This window comes from Loxodonta africana, chromosome 7 (assembly GCF_030014295.1).
Source record: "Loxodonta africana isolate mLoxAfr1 chromosome 7, mLoxAfr1.hap2, whole genome shotgun sequence".
Taxonomy (NCBI): Eukaryota; Metazoa; Chordata; class Mammalia; order Proboscidea; family Elephantidae; genus Loxodonta; species Loxodonta africana.
The window spans coordinates 86,842,619-86,855,532 of NC_087348.1; the positions used below are offsets into that span (position 1 = coordinate 86,842,619).

At 34.7% G+C, this 12,914-nt stretch overlaps 1 protein-coding gene across 6 annotated transcripts in view; it reads left to right on the forward strand.

The window, feature by feature from the left end:
• Positions 1–12,914, forward strand: part of NUP98 (nucleoporin 98 and 96 precursor) — a 112,213-nt gene that overhangs the window by 58,471 nt on the left and 40,828 nt on the right. For all 6 annotated transcript variants that reach the window (XM_023539009.2, XM_023539010.2, XM_010599624.3 and 3 more), the window contains 7 exons: positions 1,771–1,904; positions 4,166–4,353; positions 6,038–6,154; positions 7,436–7,734; positions 10,046–10,159; positions 10,931–11,069; positions 12,164–12,341. In XM_023539009.2, coding sequence (XP_023394777.1) covers positions 1,771–1,904; positions 4,166–4,353; positions 6,038–6,154; positions 7,436–7,734; positions 10,046–10,159; positions 10,931–11,069; positions 12,164–12,341 — 1,169 coding nt within the window. The remainder of the gene's footprint in view (positions 1–1,770; positions 1,905–4,165; positions 4,354–6,037; positions 6,155–7,435; positions 7,735–10,045; positions 10,160–10,930; positions 11,070–12,163; positions 12,342–12,914) is intronic.

Consider the following 12,914-nt stretch of genomic DNA (forward strand, 5'->3'; position numbering starts at 1 on the left):
ATTTAGAAGGACAGTACTCATGGGTGATACCATTTATTTTATGAACCACTGTCTTTTTGGCTGTTAGGTGACCTCCGGGAGTGGTTTGAGTTATAAGTTTAAACGGTATCCAAGGGCAGTAGTTCCTGTAGTCTCTACTGGTCTAGTAAGTCTGGCCTTTTTAAGGAATTTGAATTTTGTTCTATATTTCTTTCCCATTCTGTCTGGGACCATCTATTGTGTCCCTGGTTGGAACGATCAGTAATGGTAGCCAGGCACCACCTAGTTCTTCTGGTCCTGACGTAAGTGAGGCCGTGGTTTAAGGTAGGCTGTTAGTCCTATAGATTAGTTTTTTTTTTTTTTTTTTTGGAGTCTTTGGTTTCTCATTCTCTTTTGCTCCAGACAAGTACAGACCAATAGCTGTATCTTAGATAGCCACTTGAAAGCTTTTAAGACTCCTAAATGTTAATAGGGAAAAAAATTTTTTAATCTCTTAAATGCCTTATTCCTGGGGGCATGTGGAAGGGCCTAAGGGAGAGTCGTAGCTTAGGAGGCAGTGACTGAGCTTCTGTTAAGGGTGATGGAAAAATTTGGAAACAGGTAGTGGTGAGGGTTGCAAAACATGATGAATGTAATTAATGTCACCGAATTGTATATGAAAAAGTTGAAATGCCAAATACTTTCATATGTATGTATATATTTCTTTATCACAATTTAATATGAGTTAAATGGGTTAATTCTTTTAAAAAATGGTTTAAGCCTGATTTATTATCATTACTTTTTGAAAGATTTATTTTGTCTTTCAAAGCTCTCTCAATCAAAGTAGAATGGAGATAGTTTTTTTTAATTATATAATTGTAAATCATATAGTTTTCACGGTTCCTACTGTCCTGGAAATTCTCAGCTACTGATGACAGATGTTTATTCTCATACTTTGAAAGAAAATTAGGCTAACTGGGTGTCCTTTTTTTCACTTCCAATTATTACTTAAATACAAGGTGACTATCAAATGTAAATAATAAATGCCTAAGTACATCTTCACTGTTTTCATTTTTTAATGCTGCCTTCTTCCTCTCTATCCTTAGTATATATAATATTTTTTATTCTGTAGTTTTTACTTATTGAATCAAAGATACTTCATATTTCTGTGATGAAATAAGTTATTGTTATTTTTAATAAGTACATAATCCACCAAGTTGATGTGCCTTATTTTTTACAACTGTTAATGTTGATTACATAGGTTGTTTCCCAAGTCTTGACTGTTATACATGTGCAGTGGACACCTATGAACATTTCTTTATTTTGTTTCTAATTTTGTTAAGTCCTTAGTTTAAATTTCTATGATTGAAATTATTACATTAAAGGATATAAAAATAGTTCTTGGCTTTGTGTGCTGTCGTATTGTTTCTTTAGACGGATTAAACCAACTTATAATGTTTCTGTAAGTCAAAGACTATAACACTTTATTCAGCTGTGCCAATGAGAGATAGTGAAGTAGGTATAAAATAGTCTATAAGGTTGTTCTAATTCTTATTTCTTTGATTAGTAGTGACAGTGAACATTTTATAAGTGAATTTTTATGTGTATTGTCTCTTATGAAACGTCTTTTCGTATCTTTGACTCATTAGCTTATTGGATTCTTGATTTCCTTTACAGTTTGTTTTTCCTCTCCAATAAGGCTATTGAGCAAGTCTGAACATTTTGAAGACCATATGCCCAAAGAGTATTGCGTTCTCTTGATATTAATACACTGGATCCTTGGACTAACATCTTTTTTTGTCTTTTGTTAAGCTCTGACAGATCCAAATGCTTCCGCTGCCCAGCAGGCTGTCCTCCAACAGCACATCAATAGTCTAACATACTCACCCTTCGGAGATTCCCCTCTCTTCCGGAATCCCATGTCAGACCCTAAGAAGAAAGAAGAGGTAAAATTAAGGATGCTTTTGTAAACTTTTTCTCAGAGAAGGAGAAACTAAATATGCAGAATGTAATTTCTTGGCTTTATAACATAAGACAGCAAGCAAAGCTAGATGTAATTAATTTTTTAAAATGTGCTATTTATGCTCTTCTTTGGGCCAGGGGATAAATTATTTTTGCTATGTCTGAAAGAGCAGCATGACAAGCAACGAAATGAGCACAGGACTAGAGATCAGGGCTGAGACTTTACAACAGCTATTATTCTCATTTGATAGTCGAGTAAACTAAGGATCAGGGAGCCTGACAGGCTTTCCTAAGATTATAATGCTCTTAAGTGGCGGAATCAAAATTTTACCTCCTGGTGTCTACATAGCTATGTCTTAGTAGAGCTTATACTGTAGTGGCAGAGAAATTGTCTTTTTCTCACTGTGTCTTTGGTGTGTATTTGATTTTTGATTTACCAGCTATAGCTTATGAGACCTTGGACAAATTATTTTGCCTCTCTGAATCTCAATTTCCTCATCTATAAAATGGGAACAGTAATACCTTTCAGTGTTGAGGATTAAATGAGATAATGCATACTTGGCTTAAAGAAGGTTGCTTACTTTACAGAAACTATTGTTATTCAGTCATTTATGTCATCTCATTTATTCCTCAGGTGGTTCTTAAAGCTAGATACTATGAAAAGCACAATATGAATTATGACAGTACTTTTTAAAGTGCTGTGTAACTGTAAATTGTCCTTAGATGCAAAATTGTGCAAGATAATTTACGTGCCTAAATAATGTGGTAGGCAACGTGTTTAGCTCCAGGGATATAAAAATGAAAATAAACGTAAACTTCTTCTCTAAGAGCCTGCAATATAGCAGGGAAAATTAGACCTGTAAATGTTTAACTCTGGCTCAACATAGTATATGCAGTAATAGAAGGAAGAGTCATCAACTGCTGAATGAATAAACAAAATATGGTACATTCATAAAATGGATTATCATTCAGCCACAAAAAGGAATGTACTGATGCATGCTACAGTGTGGATGAACCTTGAAAACATGCTAAGTAAAAGAAGCCAGACACAAAAGGCCACATGTTGTATGATTCCATTTACATGAAATGTCCAGAGTAGGCAAATCCAGAGACAATAGATTTAAGGCAGCCAAGATTTGGGGAAAGGAGGGAATTGGGAGGTACAAGGTTTCTTTTCGGGTGATGGAATTAGGTGGTAGTGATAGTTGCACAACACTGTGAATATACTGAATCGTATACTTTAAAATGATTAAAATGGTGACTTTTTTGTAAATTTTATCTCAATAAATTTTTTTAAAAATATATAGGGGAGAACATAGATACTGGGGTGAGTTTTGATAAGGCATTTCAGAAGAGGTAACATTTAGGTTTTTTGATGGGCTTGTAGAAGTTGGTAGGTCTCAGTTAAGACATTCCAGACAAAGGTGTTACCTTTAATACTTTAATATATTTATTTCTGGTACTTAGTGTTTGACTCCAAAAAAACCAAACCCATTGCCGTTAAGTCAGTTCCGACTCATAGTGACCGTGTAGGACAGAGTAGAACTGCTATATAGGGTTTCCAAGGAGCAGGTGGTGCATTCGAACTGCCAGCCTTTTGGTTACCAGCTGTAGCTCACCTTAGCTCTTAACCACTGTACCACCAGGGCTCCTGTGTTTGACTTGTGTAATTATTAATGTTTATTGAATGATGCACAAATGCAAGAAAATATCTTTTTTTTTAGAGTGTTTTGGATTGTATAGAATTTGAATGTTAATTTGTAGCTGAGGTTTTTTTTTTTTTTGAAGCATGAGACTTTGGTTTGCAAATATTTTGTATAGCTTGGAATTCTTTTCATGCCATGTTTTCTTAAAATGAATATAAATATTGACAGCCTTTTAAAAAGCAAAACTACTGCAGGCTTAATCTCTTTTGCAGGATGAAGAGAGTAGACAAGGTATGTTAATAATGTGTTGTGTTGGTACATTTTAATTTATGAAGGACTTTTCAAATGCAAGTATCTCAGTTGCATTTTAAAACAAGTCAGACAGATCAATTGAAATGGGTGCTGGAGGGATGAGTAAAAATGAGTATAGAGAAATACAGTTCCATTAGCACTTGTACATACGTACATAGATAGGTGTTAATTATACTTGTTTTAGGTAAGTGGCAGAGCTAAGGTTTGAACTCTGGTCTTTTGATTTTAAGGCCAATACCACACATTTGCATTAAAGTAAAACTTTTCTTGATACTTTCATTTTTCAGAGATTGAAGCCAACAAATCCAGCAGCCCAGAAGGCTCTCACTACACCCACTCATTATAAACTTACACCCCGCCCTGCCACCAGAGTCCGGCCAAAGGCTTTACAGACAACAGGCACAGCCAAGTCACATCTCTTTGATGGTCTGGATGATGATGAACCATCCCTAGCCAATGGAGCATTCATGCCCAAGTGAGTTTAGTTTTGTTAACAAATTAAATGTAAAATATTAATATAAACTAAATACAAAATAATCATGTATTTACATTTATTACAGTTTTCTTCTATTTCTTATGTCTGGTCTTTGTACCTTTCTTACTTGGTATTTCTGATCCCACTCCTCTTTACTTTTGTCTGACACTTTTTTTATGTTCCATGTTTAGTTTCTTGTCTTCTAGTTGAAAGTATGTTCTTCTTAGGAAACATTTAATTAATCCCTTTTCCTCCCTCCACCTCTGTTACTATGTTTAATCCAGTGTACCCTGGTCCCACAAGACTGTCCAGAGTAACATTAGCCTCTTAGCCTTCCCCCTGGAATCAGAAAACTCAAAACCAAATCCTCTTCCATTGAGTTGATTCTGATTCATAGCAACCCTATGGGACACAGTAGAATGGTCCTGTAGGGTTTCCAAGGCTGTAAATCTTTCACTGCAGAGCTGCTGGTGGGTTCAAATCACCGACCTTTTGGTTAGCAGCCAAGTGTTTTAACCGCTGTGCTATCAGGTCTCCTTGGAATCAGAAAAGTTCCTAGGAATAAAAAACCCTAAACACTGGACATCTGTGTCCAGGATGCTGGCTTGGTCATTTTTTTACTATCTTGTTGGCTCTCAGTACCTATAAGCAGCTCTAGCTTTTCTGGTTATCCTCCCTAGAAGGATCAGTCTGCATTACTCAGTCCACATTAATAGGAGGGGAGGTCTCAGTTAACTTTTCATGGTAACAACATTTCTTTCTTGTCAGGTGCCTATTTCATTGTCTTAATTTTTGCTTATTTAATTATGTTATAATAAGGAGTTTAACTAGCATATACCAGTTTGGGAGCAAACGCTACTGGTTTTTGTTAGCATATCATTCAATTGTTGAGACTAGAAATATACAAACATATAAAAGTTCTACCAGTTTTAATTTAGCATACATGGACCTCAACTTTTTTTTTTTTAAAAAGAGGGAATGTAGTGCATTAAGTCATCCAGCCAGTTTTTAAATGGTGATTAGTTAAGATTATTTCTATTCTATAGACATGGTTCTTCTGCTTTAAGCTCAAGTACTAGAGGAGATTGTACCTTAGGTAAACCTGCTATACACAAACCTGAACTTTTTAGGTATTTGTGATCATTCATGTCACTAAACATCAAGTTTTTTTTTTTTTTAACTCACTACTCTCTTTATTGTCTTTTTTTTTTTAATCTTTCTCACTTAACAAGTATTTATTCACCTGTTTTCTTCCAGCCATCATGCGAAGTTTTATGGAGGAGATAGTTACAGGTCCTGACTGTCCCCCCTGCCCGAAAAAGAAAAAGAATGATTAAAGAGAGAAAAGATATGTACAGAAATAATCGAAATACAAGACAGAGTGTAGTGAATGAGCTAAGTGTCTAGATAAAGCACTCAGTTCGTTCAAGGAGCTTGAGTATTTTCCAGGGGGGTTCTCACTTTGTTTTGAATGTGCTTGGCTTTATTCTTCTATACACCAGACTGCAGTGTATTTGAAGCCTTCAGATCTAGTTACATATTTTATAGGAAGACTTTATGAATAGAACTTGTTCGATCATTTTTAAGTATAGCATTTATTGAACAGGAGTGCAATTTTGAGCTCCAGTTTTATATATGTGACATATCTGTCTGTACCTGATGTTTTATTTCCCTCTGTTTATAGGAAGAGCATTAAGAAGTTAGTTTTGAAGAACCTTAATAATAGCAGTCTCTTTTCTCCTGTTAATCGTGATGCCGAAGATCTAGCTTCACCATCTGATTATCCAGAAAACGGAGAGAGGTAAACTGAAGTCTCTTTTGGGTTGTTCCTGGTGGGGAGACCTGTTCTCATTTTGAAAAGATTCTGAGCTTAGAATTTATTCATTTAATGAAAATTTGAATTACGAAGTTTGGTAAATGTTACATAGAAGTATTATAGCATGTGTAAATGCTTAGAAATTCAGTAATGTTTTGCTTCTTGAGTAGTTTAGACCTTTCAATTATTGAGGTTCTTCTGATTCAGTCCTGTAGAACTAGTTTGATATGCATGTTGTTTGGACAAGGTTTGTTTCCATTTTATACCCCTCATCTCCTTAAAGTAAGGGATAATTTGCTTGTGATGATTATTAAAGTAATACATAGTCATTACAACCAAACCTCCCCCACCCCCCCAAAAAAAAGTCATTATAGAAGTATATAAAGGAAGAAGTAAAAGTACCCTCACTACTCCTTAGTAGTTTGGTGTATATTCTTCCACTTTGGACATTTATTTAAATCTGTGTGTGTGTGTGTATGTGTGTGTGTGTGTGTATATATATATATATTCATATAGATGAGAATGGGTAGAGGTTATGTGTACTCTGTTACCTGCTTTTTCCCATTTATTATAAATGCTTTTCCATATCAGTATCCATGTATCTGCTCCTCATTTTTAATGACTGCATAGTATTCCATCTTGTGAGCATAAAATAATCTAATCAGTTCTCTATTAGTAGACATTTAGATTGTTTGGTATTCCTTTATTCAAAATAATGCGTCAGTGAAAATCTTTGTATATCTTTGTGTACATCTTTGCACTCTTTTTTTTCTTTCAATAATATCTTAGCTTGATTTTTTATTAGTAAAGCATTTTCTAACACCTTGCTGATTGTAATATTAAAAGTCTAATTTTTTTTCATTTTTTATATTGAAATTTGCACAAGTCATTTGACCCCATATAATAGAGCACACTTTAAAAAAGAAATTAAAATTGAGATGTTCAGATCCATTCATTCCTGAAAATACATCGGTTAGAGGCATGGACATTGCAGCCAGATTTCCTAGGCTAAAATCCCAACTCTTCCACGTACAGTTTTATGACCTTGGGCAAGCTGCTTTACCTTTCTGAGCCTTGGTTTCCTTATACGTAAAATGGAGGCACTGATAGTAATCTACTTCACAGAATTGCTCTAAGTATTAAATGAATTTTTAATCTGTGGAATTGCCTACAACAGTGCCAAGCACTTAGGATTCAGTCAGGCTGGACTGTTAACATTGTTACTACTACTACAGGGGCTGAAATTTTTTTTTTCTTCCCCTACAGATTCAGTTTCCTGAGCAAACGTGTTGATGAGAACCATCAGCAGGATGGAGACGATGATTCCCTTGTGTCACGTTTTTATACTAACCCTATTGCCAAACCCATCCCTCAAACCCCAGAGAGTGCTGGAAATAAACACAACAGCAGTAGTAGTGTGGATGATACCATTGTTGCGTTAAACATGCGTGTTGCCTTGCGAAATGGACTAGAAGGAAGCAGTGAGGAGACCTCTTTCCATGATGAGTCGCTGCAAGATGATCGAGAAGAAGTAGAAAATAACACTTATCATGTGCATCCAGCAGGTCAGATTCAAATTGATACATGGTTAATCTTTTACCAGTCAATTGCAGTCTCATTTGTCACAATTATCAACACAGTGAAAGTCAGCTATCTGAACTTTTAAATATTATTTATTGCATTTCATAGAGATTAACATTTAAATCCTTTTCACTTATGCTTTAGTTGATTGCTAATTCACATACTTTTGGGAGTAGTTAAAATTGCTAAGTCATTAATTATTCTGGTGTAGTTTACAGAGCTCAGATTTTATAGCCAGACAGATAGGGTTCAAATCCTGACACTTCCTTAGCTTTATAAACTCACTTGATTCCGTATTAGTTTTTTTGTTAAAATGAAAGTAGTAATTATTTCCTATCATCCTAGGTTATTGAAATTTGAATTAGGCAGGTATATGTACCATAATGCCTGACATGCATAGGCACTCAAATGGTAGCTGCAGCTAGGATTATTTATTACTATCTCAATTCTGTGCTTTCATTTTTTTTTTCAACAAACACTAAGCCATTAAACAATGTAAACTACAGATCCGGGGGTCTTGTTCAGATACTTAAAGCATATCTTTTTGCTGTGTTGATATAACACCTCAATTGTGTTTTCATGAGTGTCATCATGTTCTTTTTGTTTTTGAATTTTTTTTATTGAAGTAAAATTTACATGTAATGAGCTGCATAGAACCTAAGTTTTTACTCTGATGAATTTTGACACATACCCACATAAACATGTATGTATATTTTCCTTAGTGTCCAACACCCCAATCAAAACATGGAACATTTCTTTCACCCTGAAAAGTTCTCTTCTGTCCCCTTTTAATCTATTCTGTCCCTCATCCTCTGTTCTTCAGCTTCATATGAACAGAATCATACTGTATATAAATTTTTTTTCACTCCATATAATGTTGTTGAGATTTCATCCATGTTGATGGACATTTTGGATTGTTTTGTCCTGTAGTATCTAAAATTCTTCTATATTTAGCTATCTTTTGCCTTCATGTGTATCTTCTGGTCACTTTTAGTGTAGAATCCCAAGTTGTCAATACTTGTGAATTCATTATGATATTGCATCTTTTCCTCAAATATCCAGTCAATAAATTTTTTATTTTTAGGCTTTTTCATTGATGCTGTTTACTGCCACCCCATTTAGAATTCATTCCCAATTACTTTATTTAATTCCTACCGAGTACATTTAAACATTCCTACAGTAGGTACAGGTGCACCAACAACCCTCTAAACCTTGCCAGAAGAGAACCAAACCAAGTGTACAAGTGGGCATTGCTGGAGTTTGATGCAATGCCTGTCTTAAGTTCTTTTATATCAGAGAGCAGGTTAGCCTGACCTCTAGCTACAAACGGAACACAGAGTGATTAAAATGAACATACCAAGATTCCACTACTTCCTTTGAATGCTTCAGCTTTTTTTTTGGGGGGGGGGGGGGTGTTCACCTCCTTCTGATTCTTACTTTTTCGATATGCTCAGAAACTCCTTTTCTCCACTTTAGAATTTCTTCTTCATGCCCATGAAATTTCACTAGATATATTTGAAATTTTTCTAGTTGATGCTTTTTTAAATAACATTAATGCAGGCCTTTAATTTTCTATTTGTATATGGAATTTCTGAGGATTTTTCATCTTGGTTTAAGCTCTCTATTTGGGGATGTAAATTTGTAAGATGCAAGAGGCTTATGGGAGGCAGTAAGCTATAGGACAAAAAGTATTGGATTTGAAATAGACATGGTAACCTCTGCCATGAGATTACCATGTCAGCCAAGGCAAGTTATTTCTACCCGGGGTTTTGGTATCCTCGTGTGTAGAAACAAAAGAAAAAAAATGGATTAAAAATACCTTCCCAAGAGTGTATTCTATAAAATGCCATTCATACCGCAGGCTGTTAATGGATGTCATATGAAAAGAAAGTTATATGGTTAAGTCTGGGAAACACTGGGTTAATCAAATTTAAACAGACTTCATTATTGTGAGAGTGTCCAGAGTCTGTAATATGCTGTCATGTGCATGTTCCTCAAACTTACATGACCATGAAGCTTTAAAAAAAAAAAAAAAAACAGGGTCTCCAAGGAATACCATTTGATCAAAAACTAAAAAAAAAAAAACTAGATCAAAAACTAGTTTGGAAAAATCCTTTATTCCTGTATATTTTTTCTCCATATAATAATTTAGTTACTTTATCTCAAGTTATTTTTTAAAATACTCATTTTGTAGAAAATTTTTTAAAAGAAAAAGAATAAAGTAAGTACTACTGAGACTTCCTCTATCCAAGGATAATCACTGTTAATACTCTCTTTTCTGTTTCTTTGTCACAGGTATTGTTCTTACTAAGGTTGGTTACTATACTATTCCATCTATGGATGACCTTGCTAAAATTACCAATGAGAAAGGGGAGTGCATTGTGTCGGACTTCACTATTGGTCGTAAAGGTGAGTATGAGTGTACGAGTGAATCGTGTATAAGCCACGGAGATCTGCATCTTGTCTTTGTAATTAAGTAAAGAGAAGCTCTTGAAAGATGAATTTGTTTTTTCTCACATTTATGCCCACCACTCAAAAGACCTTGGCCTGAATAGTAGACATTTTGAATGACAGTTCACAAAACAAGAATATCTAGAACCATTTAACATTCTTTGGGCTTAGGTATACCTGTCTGGGGTTGGTAACTTTTTGGCCTGTTTTCTATTTTCCACAAATAAGGAGAATACTGAAAGATCAAGAAATACTAAGTAAAAAAATTGAATAGTTAAGAAGAGATGGATCATACTTATGGTCAACTTCATATTATTAAATTATTACAGATATAATTCCCTTGGTGGTGGTGGGGGGAATCTCATCTTGCTGTATTGTAGAAAAAAGTGTCAGGTGTTTTAACTAACTGCAGCCTAGGTGCTAAGGGTTGTTTATGTGGCAGCATTGCAGTACTTAGGAAGAGATTTAAGAAGGCTGTTTTGAGGAAAGCAGAAGTATTGTAAAAATGCAAATATTAGACCAGCTAACAGTCTAATTGATGTCACTCCTGTGTTCCCATTCTTACAATATTGTGGAGAAATAACCCACTTTAGGAGTTGTTGGGTAATTTAAAATGTTGACTAATGTTTAGAACTGTTTGCTCCTTTAGATTGTTTCACCACTGAAAGTGTGTAGTAGGTATTTGCCCTCACAGAGGATGGATTTTTAACTCTTTGCTCTGACTTGTAGGTTATGGTTCAATATATTTTGAAGGAGAAGTGAATTTGACAAATCTAAATTTGGATGATATCGTACATATCCGAAGGAAAGAAGTGATTGTCTACTTAGATGATAGCCAAAAACCACCTGTGGGTGAAGGACTAAATAGGTATGAATTTATTTACATACATAGAAAATAACCAGCTAAACCACATTTTTTTAAATAAACACAAATAGGATCATACTATATACATTCTTCTGCAACTTGCTTTTTTGACTTACTGTATACTGTGTGATTATTGTGTCTCTGCTCTCGTTTGAAAGTATAAATGATAAAGAGATGCTGCTCTGTGTTTTGTTTTTTTTTTTTACTCTCATCTTTTCCTTAATATTCTCAGGTCCAACTACTAGTTTCTCAACATACTTTTTAATAGTATTTTGTTTTGCTCCTTAATTTTTTTCCCCCTTCATATGGCTGTGCTTAAATCTTTCTCTGTATTTTAATCTGAGATCCTGGATTCTAATATCTCTTCAGTCAGGTGAAAGGGCCATGGTTTAAATGATCTGTCTTGAAATTTTGTAGCCACATTTGGAGTAGCAGCTCTAGTAGAACCATTCTCTGGGTTTTTATTTGTTCTGTAAATTTATTCCTTTTATTCATTGGTATGATAGAGTACTTATTCTAAGCTAGTGATTGTACTAGGTACAAGGCATACAAAATGAATAGCACATAGTCCTTTAACTCAGATATTGATATTAGAAGGACTATGTTACTACTATTATAATTATCTTCATGTACTGATTATTTATGGTTAGAACTGTGATGTTCTCGATACTTCATTCTGCAAGTATTTCGTGTTAGTAAATGGCAGTAACTGCTATTATTACTGTTGTTATTAAGTTCAGTAGAACTTAAGACCTACACTGAGACTTAGATCTTAGCACTGGACTATGACCTAAATTACTTGGTCAAGGATTCATTGCCTAAGTGTTATTAAAATTAGATTAGAAATAATTAATGTACTATGGTAGTTTGAAATAAATGCAGTCTGAGTGCAGAACCAAATATTGAGCTTGTTTATGTGGCAGTGACTCTTTGCTCTTAAGTTTATCTACCTGGGAAAGCAATAATCAGGTTCATGAAACACCTACAGTATAATTCCAAGGTAACATAGCTCCTTTATTTGATGTTTGTGTAGGTGTTAGTTGGCTTTCTGGTCTTACATATGAAGTATTTACATTTTACTTGGTTGTACTTTACAGGAAGGCTGAAGTTACATTGGATGGAGTTTGGCCAACAGATAAAACATCTCGTTGTTTAATAAAGAGTCCAGATCGACTAGCTGATATCAACTATGAGGGGAGACTGGAAGAGGTTTCAAGGAAACAGGGAGCCCGGTTCAAAGAATATCGGCCTGAAACTGGTTCTTGGGTGTTTAAGGTATAGCCATTTACCCACTTCTGACTCTTACAAATTGTAGTTCAAGTCACAACATGTTTTTGTTTGAAGATACTCTCTCTGCCATTCTCTTTATTTTTAGAGGTTAGGAAACAGGTCTAGAGATATATGATGATTTGCTCCAAGTTACACAGCTAATAAAAACTCAGAGCAAAAATGAGCTGTTAGAAACTTAGGGGCTCATGATACAAATCCTCTTCTCCTATCTGTGAAAATTGAGATACACTTGTAAGGTGTCGCTTTTCTAATCTGTGGCATCATTAAGGAATTTAGTAATTCATGAGACCTAATTCTTTGTCTCTTGGTAGGTAACTCTTCATTAAGCATTCTGAAGGTGAACAGATGAAGGCTTTCTGCCTTCCTTGATAGTTTGACTCAAGGTTTTCTTCCTCTTCTAGGCTAGTTGGATTATTTAACTTGTTGAAGGCCCTTGTGTAGGTAGAGAATAATGAGGAAGTATTTAGATGTGACAAAATTCTTTGGATTTGGTTTTCTATATTAATAATTGCATTTAAAGTTATATCTATAAATATATATATATTCATTCATTCATTC